The sequence below is a fragment of the Meleagris gallopavo genome, chromosome 4, assembly GCF_000146605.3.
Source record: "Meleagris gallopavo isolate NT-WF06-2002-E0010 breed Aviagen turkey brand Nicholas breeding stock chromosome 4, Turkey_5.1, whole genome shotgun sequence".
In the NCBI taxonomy this organism is placed as follows: Eukaryota; Metazoa; Chordata; class Aves; order Galliformes; family Phasianidae; genus Meleagris; species Meleagris gallopavo.
In genome coordinates, this window is record NC_015014.2 from 68,500,519 (window position 1) to 68,509,862 (window position 9,344).

Genomic DNA, 9,344 nt, shown 5'->3' on the forward strand with positions numbered 1-9,344 from the left:
TCCCGCGGTCTGGGTGTGTGCCAGCAGTGTGGGGCAGGAGCACAGGTCAGGGCGCGGGAGGTGTGCAGTGCTGGTGGGCAGCACAGGAGGAGCAGCCAAATGCCCGCGCTGCATCAGGGCAGCTGTGTGTGTTGCTGCTGGGATCCGTGCGGTGCTTGAGGAGGACGCCTGTGTGGCTTCTGCTGAGCAGCGACGCAGCACTGCTTGCTTATGCTGAGCTTCTGTTTCCCCACCAGTGCGGTGTGTGGTAGGCAGGCAGCCGGGCTGTGAGGATGAATGTGGAGGCACCGCCTCGGCATCCAGCACGCTTGGGTGCTGTGCTGGAGTCCGTGGGGAGTCAGAGTTGAGTGCGCTGGGCTCCCGAGATGGATGCTGCCCTTCAGAGCAGCCCTTCAGCTGCCTTCGCAGGGCTGCTGCCAATTCCCAGCTTCTTTGACAGATGATTCCCCACTAACAACTGCTACATGCCCCCTCTCTTCCCTTTCCCATCCCCTCCAGCAACTCCTGTCTGAACAGGCTCTGTTCCTGCTGTGTATCGCACTGCAGTACCACTTCTCCAGCTTCCCTGCGCAGTTACTGAACAGCCCTGAATTCCATCCTTTCTGCTTCCATGCTTACAGAGCCCCAGGCTGAGCAGGAGGAGCAGTGCAGGAGACCCGGCCATCGTCCTTGGGGCGGTGCAGTGGAGCATGGGCGATGTTTCTCACTGAACTTTGGAGGCAGCGTAATTTATAGGAGAGGATGTGATGTCATCAGGACCCTCTTCTGTGAGGAGGTGGCATTCAGAAAAGAATGAATTCTGCAGCACTTCAGTTGTGATCCAAAACACGGGCTGGTTTATCGTTATAGCAAAGTTTGTAATGGTGCCTCAGGGATTTTGCTTCTGCATCTATATTTGAGATTCAGACATTGACAGTGTTCATGCTTAAAATAAAATCATCTGCCGCAAACTGCTGTCTCTCAGCTATTTGGAGCACTCTCATCATGTCCATTTTTACAGATAACAAGGAGAAGTCCTGAACCGTGGACATGGTTTGCAAGTTGTGTTTTGTGCAGAAGATTTTGTGATGTTTTATTCTATTCTATTTTCAGATTGATCCTTGTGCACTTCTCATCTCAGGGTCCATCCACTGCTAACATGTATCAGTGTTTCAGCTCAACTGTTTTCCACATTTCTTCCTTAGACTTTCTGTGCAGAAGCTGCTGTGTGCAGGCCAGGAGATCTGTGATGTGGTAGCCATCACTACAGCCCCATGTCCCAGACTCATGTAGACTTATTTTTTTTAATTAAAATTCTTGTGTTTTTGTTCTACAACCACAGGGACTCCTCCCTGCCAAAAAAACCCTCTTATATGCCTCAACGCTGAGGGCCCTTGCTGCTGCCTGCAGGTGACCACTCACACATTGGTAAGTGCTGGGCTTCCTGCAGCTTTGCACACGTACTGACAGTTTCCCTGGGCTGTTGTTATTTGTGTCTTCTGTTGTTATTTCCTGGCTGTACAGTTATTTGTGATGTGTTGTTGTATTGCTCTGTTGCAAATGTGCCCCCTTTATCGTGGATGCCAGAATCCTGGTCCCGCTGTCAGATGAAAGTGCTGTTTGGTGAGAAATTGGGGCAAAATTGTCTGGTTATGCCTGGGCTCATTTCATTGGTCCTGAAAGCATTTGGGTGAGTAGGGAAAGCCGCTGTGAAGCCTTCTGGAATGGGGTAACTAAGGTCAGCCAAGAGTCAACTGTAATGTTTCAGATCCACTCACACAACGTTGTGCTGAGTCCTCAGCTGCCAAGCAGCGACCATCAGCAGCACTGATAGTGCAACTGAGAGAGCTGGAAAAGAGAGATGAGCTCTCAGGTTTGGAGATTCTTCCTGCCCTTAATAACTGAGGCATCACAATTTATTATTAGTAAAAGCTGTGGTGAAATTGATTTGTATTTCATTTATTTACATAAAACAATTAATCAATGATGTATATCTGTGGAGAGCATATACAAAATCCTGGAGGGATGGGAGAGTCTGACAGGTTTTGGACTGGGCTCAGGAGGCCGTGAGTTTGAGATGAATGATCTCATTTTTTGCAGAGGGGAATTCAGTTGGAAAAGTTGGGAGAGGTTTCCCACCAGAGATCCCTGCACAGAAAGACATGTATATTTCAATATATTTCTGAGTGAATTTCTTTTATTTTAAATCTAAGTGCTGTTGATTGTAGCATGTTCAGTCCTTCTGGCCCTATGAGAATTGTGAATGAATCCAAAGAACACACTGAGAGCGTTGAGAATTAGATGTGTTTAATGAGGTATACTTGAGAAGTGAGAGGGAGGTTGGGGTATGAGAGCTGAGCTTTGGGTGTGATTGAGGCGCAGGCAGAGAAGGAGCAGCCAAATGCCCGCGCTGCATCAGGGCAGCTGTGTGTGTTGCTGCTGGGATCCGTGCGGTGCTTGAGGAGGACGCCTGTGTGCCTTCTGCTGAGCAGCGACGCAGCACTGCTTGCTTACGCTGAGCTTGGTCCTGCAAGTGATCGGCTTGTGGTGAGCGCGTGTGACGCGTGGCTGTGTTTATTTCAGCACTGCTGATGCTTCCTGCTCTTAGCATGGGAACATCTGACCAATTTAGCAAGGAGAAATCCAAAGTATTCATGAATTTTTCTAAATTTACTCTTAAATCACAATCTTGCATTTTGAAGTTGGAGTTTGAAAACAGTGAAGTAAAATGGCCAGTTCTGCTGTTAGGCAGAGTCTGTTAAAGGCACTGTGTTGACTGTAAGCTGACTTAGAGCCCTTCAGGATCGACCTGCCTTTATGATACTCCTCCCCATTTTGTTTGTCTGTCACTACTGTTGTGGTATGCTTTCATTGAATTACAATGTTGAGCCAGAATTTTAGCAGCAAATGCAGATGTTGTGTAACAGTCTTTCCTTCAGCATTAGTGCTGCATGCTGCAGAAATTAATGCAGCTAATGGATCTTCACTGGTAATCCTGATCAGTGTGAAAAGGCCAAAATAAATGGTTGAGTAATGTTTTGGATTCAGGCAATTTCAACCCCAATATGATGATATCAGGATGGCACAGGCAACGCAGTTTGTAATTTCTTGTCTGTTTATAATTTCTGTTAAGAAATCCAGTAATGCCTGTTCATAATACCTTGTCTGTCAGTGTAGAACATGATAAATATTTCTGAATCTAAAGCTAGTGAGGAGGAAAATATAGAAAAGAAAATTAACAGCAGTCCTTCAACACTTCTTGTGTCCTGGATACGCAGTGGCTGCGTGAGGGCAAGAGGCAGAGAGCCCATTCCCCTGGAGGAGCGGGCTGTGCTCAGTGGTGTGAGGCTGCAGGAACCTGTGCAGGGTGTCAGGGTGCGACTTACTTTGGCAGTGCGTGGTGGTGATGGTTATGGCAGTGAGGAGCAGGAGGCAGGCGCAAGACAGGTTAACCCACATGGTCATTGTACAGTAGAATCTTGGTGTGTTGTCACTGCTTGTTCCTGCAGGATGAAAGGAGAGACAGGAAAGAAGGAAGGCCCAGCTGCTGACATCTCCCTGCATCCTGAAATGGCTGCAGCCAGTTCAGACTTTAATTACGCCTCTTATGACTAAAGCAGCACTGCTGGCAGAGCCCCTGCCTCCATACAGCTGGGTTACCTGCATCTGGGCCCTGTTGTGAGTTGTCCTTCGTGGTGACCTGGCTCCACTGGGTGGTGGCAGTGGGTGTGATGTGCTCTGCTGTTGTTGTGAGTGGATAGAAAAATGGATGAATACAGTGAGATACAAGAAAAGAGCCTTCTCCCACTCCTGCCAGGCCATAGATGAACCCGTGGCCAGCAGTGTGGGTGGACTCCGTAGGGCCCATTTTGACCTATGATGCCCTGACACTGTGATGTGAGATCTGCTTGCAAGGCTGAGCTGCCCAGACAGGAAACCTGAGGGCTGTGTGCTCAGAGTTTCTTTCCAGCATCCTCAGAAATTCTGAGCTCTTTAGGTGGTTTCCTGCCCACATTGGCAGCTCTCTGGGAAAGATTGCAAGTTTCTCTTCTTCTGAGATATCAAAATGCCTGCAGTCAGCACAGCCTTGAATTCATGCTGTTCCAAGCAATTCAGCCCTGCTGGCAGAGCCCCTGCCTCCCCACAGCTGGGTTACCTGCATCTGAGTCCTGTTGTGAGTTGTCCTTCATGGTGACCTGGCTGCTCTGGGTGGTGGCTGTGGATGTGGTGGGTGCTGCTGTTGTTGTGACTGGAAAGAAGAACTAAGTGAATCCAATGAGGTACAACAGAAGAGCTTCCTCCAATCTGTGCCAGGACGCAGCCAGCAGAGAAACAACTTATTAAGGGTTTCACTGCTTTGAGCAGTGATGCTTTTACATGCTGCCCAGCCCTGGAAACAGAGGGATTTGGGCTCCTAATTTCTTATCAGCCCCTCCATATGTGCGAGCTCTTTGTTATCTCTGTTATAAAACATGTTTTAGTGTCACAGGCATTACTGAGTTTCTTTTTGAGGTGCTGTAAGCATATGGAGGCCATTGGTACTTAGAGGGCTGATGGGATGGGGAGGTGCTGCTGGGCTGTGAGACCACCTGTGTGCTTGGCAGGACTGGTACTGCGAGCGGAGCTGTGGGCAGGGAGCCTCTAAGAGGAGGAGCAGTGGCTGTGTGATGAGATGGCTTGGGAAAGAATCAGGGATGTGGGGAGTGTGGGTGATGGGCCAGATTGAGAAGGCACGGGCAGGGGTGGTGGGTGTAAGCGAGGTGGGTGAAGCTGTTGCTGACCTGGGAAGAAGGCGGGTTGTCCAGAGCTGAAGTGCAGCATCGGTTCGATGTTGGTGATGCAGAAATAGGTCCCCTGGTCCTGTGCCCTGAAGGACTTCACCACCAGCCGATAGGAGTTGCCTTGTTTTGACCCCTCAAACTGTGAAGATGATTTCGCATACCCTGGGTAGGTGGTCTGGGAAAACATGGAAATGTAGACGATGAAGTGAAGTTTCCCATCCTTGTCCTGTCGGACCCAGGAAACACCGCTGTAACTGTTGTAAGATGTGCACTCCAGCTCCAGCCGCTGTCCCTCCTGGGGGTGCTTCATAGTCCTATCGAGGAACCTGGCCTCCGTCGTGTTCCCCTGTCCCTGGGCGCCATTGCAGCCTGTGGGCAGAAGTTGTCCATGTCCTCTCAGGTGCTGCTCGGGAGGAGCTCCCGGGGCCTTTGGGCAGGGCTCTTCCCCACCAGTGCGGTGCGTGGTAGGCAGGCGGCCGGGCCGTGAGGGTGAATGTGGAGGGACCACCTCGGTGTCCAGCACAATTGGGTGCTGTGCTGGAGTCTGTGGGGAGTCAGCATTGAGGGCGCCGGGCTCTCGAGATGGATGCTGCCCTTCAGAGCAGCCCTTCAGCTGCCTGCTCGGGGCTGCTGCCATTTCCCAGCTTGTCTACCAGGGGATTCAACACTAACAACTGCTACATGCCCCCTCTCTTCCCTTTCCCATCCCCTCCAGCAACACCTGTCTGAACAGGCTCTGTTCCTGCTGCGTATCACACTGCAGTCCCACCACTCCCGCTTCCCTGCTCAGTCACCGAGCAGCCCAGAATTGCATCCTTCCCTCTTCCATACTCACAGAGCCCCAGGCTGAGCAGGAGGAGCAGTGCAGGAGACCCGGCCATCGTCCTCGGGGCGGTGCAGCGGAGCGTGGGTGATGTTTCTCAGTGAACTTTGGAGGCAGCGTAATTTATAGGAGAGGATGTGATGTCATCAGGACCCTCTTCTGTGAAGAGTCCGTGTTCAGCCTCTGAGGTGAAACAGAGTGAGGAAAGATCTCTGCGGCACTTCATTTGTGATCCAGAGCTTGGGCTCATTTATTGTTATAGCAATGTTTTTAATGGTGCTTCCAGAATTTTGCAGCAATGTCTTCAGCTGAGATTCAGGCATTCAGTGGTCCTTTTGGAAACCAGTTCTGTGGCCACCTACTGCTGTCTCCAAGGTCTTTTAGGCACTCGCATTATGACCGGAACTACTGGAAACCAGGCCATGTCCCCTTCAGTTCACATGGACTGCAAGTTGTATTTTGGGTCGGAGATTTTATTTGATTTTTTCTATTTTATTTAGAGTTTGATCCATCTGCCTTTGTTTACTCTGAGTCCAGACAATGTGAACATGTAGCTGAGTTCCGTATGTTAGTTGTTCTCTGCAATTGTTCCTTGTAATTTCTGTTCAGAAGCTGCTGTGCGCAAGGCAGGAGGTCTCTGGTGTGATACCCATCAAGAAAATCTTATGCCCCAGTGTCATGCAGATTAGTTTTTTTCTTTTATTTTTTTTACATCTTGTGACTTTCTTCTGCAACCACAAGGACTTCCGCCCAGCCAAATAACCCTTGTGTGCTTCTACATTCAGGGCCCTGCCAGGGCTGCTGCCGCTCGTTGACCACTCACACGTTGGTAGCGGTTTTGGACTTCCTGCAGCTTGGTACATGAATGACTGTTTCCCTATCCTGGCTTATTTGCTTCTTCTCTTGGTATTTCCTGGTTATCCTTTTTATTTGTTATTTTTTCTTCTTTTTTTCTCTGATGAGGAGTTTTTCTATGACTCCATGGGTGTGCAACAATCTGTCTTGCCTGGACAGCATTGAGTGATGGGGAGCAGTGTTAGGCACCAGCACTGGTGACCGCAGTCGCTGTTGCCGCTGCGGAAATGCTCCTCTCGGAGCCGCACTGTGCTCACACCCAACATTTGGTCTCCAGAAACATCCAAAAAGCATCAATGAATGTCAGTGGGTGCCATTTGTTCTGCACGGAACACGAAGCTGTTACTTTCAGAACAGTCCTTTCTAAACAGACTCTATCCTTAACATGTAAATAAGAAATCAATTTGATTTTCAGCGCTTTTATTAAAATGTTAAAAATATAAGCAAAGAGAATGATAAAACTGGTGGGCTATGTGGCCTTGTTTTTGTGTAACTAATGCAGTGATCTGGTTGGATGGCAGTGCCTGCAGTTCCCAGTGAGATCTCAGTGGGGTTTGTCAGAGAATTCTGATGAAATTTTACTCTTCCTGCACTGCATCCTTGACTGGTCCCAAATGTGGGTAGTGCCAAAACCTGATGTCACGAATACGGTGTGGTTGTGAAGCTGATGATGCTTTTGTCCATCCTGCCCTCTGTTCTTACATTCCTGTATGAGACCGCAGAGCACCGCTGCCCACTGTTGGCAGTTGACAAGGCCGCGTTCAGCCAACGGCTCCAAATGCAAAGAGTTGTTTGCCATCCCCGGAGCCGGCTTTGTCCCACGCCCTGCTCTCACTGCACACACTGAACAGTAGGGCTGTGCAGCTGAGAGCGATGGCTGCACGGCTGGGGCGCAGCCGCCGCCATGATGGCGCGGGGCAGGAGGCGGCCGTGGGAGGGCTGGGCGGGGGAGCGTGTGGCCTGCGGGGTGGGCATGCCTGTATAGCTCCTGTGCCAGCGTTGCTGTTGTTCTGGGAGCCAGAAAACGGGCACTGCTGAGTGATGGAAGTGCTGTTTTGTGAGAAAGTGAGCCGAAGCGATCTGGGAACTGGGCTCATTTCTTTGGGCCTCACAGCACTTTGGTGAGTGAGGGAAGCTGGAGTGAAGCCTGCTGAGCTCTGAGAGGCTTGTGGTGGTACGAGGCTGTGAGCCTGGTGACGCCTGCATGAGCTAGAGCAGAGCTTAACAAAACCAACAGAGAATCTGTTGGATCTATCAACTACCACTGCAAGCATCTATGTCTTGAAATCCCGTCAGGGAAATGTGAACAGTCCGTCTGCCATTGAGACATGTGAGGTGTGCTACTTGTGTGGGCTCCTCCTGGTGTCAGTTTATTCTCCTCAAGCTAAGCTGAATCCACGCTGCCTTTGCAATGGGATCCGGAGCTTTGAGGAGAGCCCAGTTTTACCACCTGCTGGAGGAAGGTGGGGCAGGAGGTGAAGCTATGGGCATGCCTTGTGGATGGCTGAATTCGTACCATGTTTTGTGAGGTGCTGTATTGAGCTGCTTCTGCCTTACACCTGCGTTGTGACTAAAGTAGTAAAATTTCTCTTTTTAGTGGTTTGGTGTGATTGGACAGGTCGGGGACCTGTAGATGAATGCTTTAAGTTGAATGTATCTTGGGACTGGATTCTTACCCTGCCATGGAGCACGGTAGCCTACCCACAGCATCTCGTGTTCAGAGATGTGTTAGGAGAATCTCTACAAGTGGAGAACAGAGTAAGCCATGAAGAGCACGTGCCTTTCTTAGAAGGGACATCTTACTTCCTTCCTCTGCCCTATGACAGTGTTATTTCACTATGAAATAATCCCAGATACCAAACAGGAACTGAGATGTTTGCCTCCTAAGTACAGAAGTGTTCCTGTGACTCACCAATGGAGTTTTTTCCACACGAGTCCACCTCTTCCTGTGATGTGTTCAGAACCTGGGTGCCGCGTCACTGTTCAGAGGACTCCTTTTCCTCTTCATATTTAGGTTTTGATTTGTTGGATATTTTTTTGAGTCCCTCCTACACCAAAGAAACATCCCGCCCCTGCCTCTTCTGATGTGTTCTATTCTTAATGAATATATGTCTTTAAGGCAAGATGTAAACATGTTGTCAGTGGAGAGAGAGAGCAGTAAGGGGCTGTCATGCATCCCTTCCAGCAGGGACATGCTTCATTGGCCAGAGAAGGACCCAGGCAAGTTTAGCTCTACTGGAGACATCTGTGTGTGATCAGATGAAGCCACTGTGCTCCTGAGCCTTCATCACATGTCTCCAAAGAAACAGATTACGTGGGGCAGGGATCTTCCTTTCCCGAGTCCTACGTTTCTTTATGCCATAGCACAAAGCCGTTTCTCCTTTCAACTGTAGTAAGTAAGAACAGCTTAGACTGTGCCAGTGGCAATTACTCTATTGTGGAAAACTTGCGACAGTAGCAGGACCTGCAGGTGAAGATCTACTTCAAAACCTTCACCTGTGAAGGCAATGTAGATCAGCAGCAAGGATTAATTTTCTCTATGCCTACTGAGGGGATTTCTGTTGCACAAGCTTGGAGAGAATTTCTACCACGGACCCGAGTCAGACACTCTGCTCTTCCTATATGGTTTGGAGAGGAAGCTAATTGTGGAATTCTGTTTTTGTAACATTAGTGGGATAGCATGTTACGTTATGAGTCTCTCTGCCACCTATGTCAATAATGAATTCAACTAAACTACACAGTGAAAGAGGTGAAAGTTACATCTTGCTTGTAGGGAAGAATTTGGAATTGACAGAATGGGGCATCAGAGCTGAGTATTGAAAGGACTGGTTTATTGGTCATCTCATGGAAGGCTCAGCTGTCCAGCACAGCGGTGCCTTTTCCCCTAGCGGCACGGAGCTGCCCGG

General features: G+C 49.4%; 1 protein-coding gene across 3 annotated transcripts in view; it reads right to left on the reverse strand.

The window, feature by feature from the left end:
- Positions 1 to 9,310, reverse strand: part of LOC100550587 (T-cell surface glycoprotein CD8 alpha chain-like) — a 13,252-nt gene extending 3,942 nt beyond the window's left edge. Inside the window, exons 1-5 of one of the 3 annotated variants that reach the window (XM_010710595.3) lie at positions 5,596 to 6,754; positions 4,761 to 5,129; positions 4,136 to 4,228; positions 3,366 to 3,482; positions 2,270 to 2,506 (exon numbers count right to left, since the gene is read on the reverse strand). In XM_010710595.3, coding sequence (XP_010708897.1) covers positions 2,490 to 2,506; positions 3,366 to 3,482; positions 4,136 to 4,228; positions 4,761 to 5,129; positions 5,596 to 5,641 — 642 coding nt within the window. In that variant the 5' untranslated portion in view covers positions 5,642 to 6,754 and the 3' untranslated portion in view covers positions 2,270 to 2,489. Of the gene's footprint in view, positions 1 to 2,269; positions 2,507 to 3,365; positions 3,483 to 4,135; positions 4,229 to 4,760; positions 5,130 to 5,595 lie in introns of those variants that run through there. The other 2 variants (XM_031553230.1, XM_031553229.1) reach the window with 2 other exon arrangements.
- Positions 9,311 to 9,344: the final 34 nt, after the last annotated feature.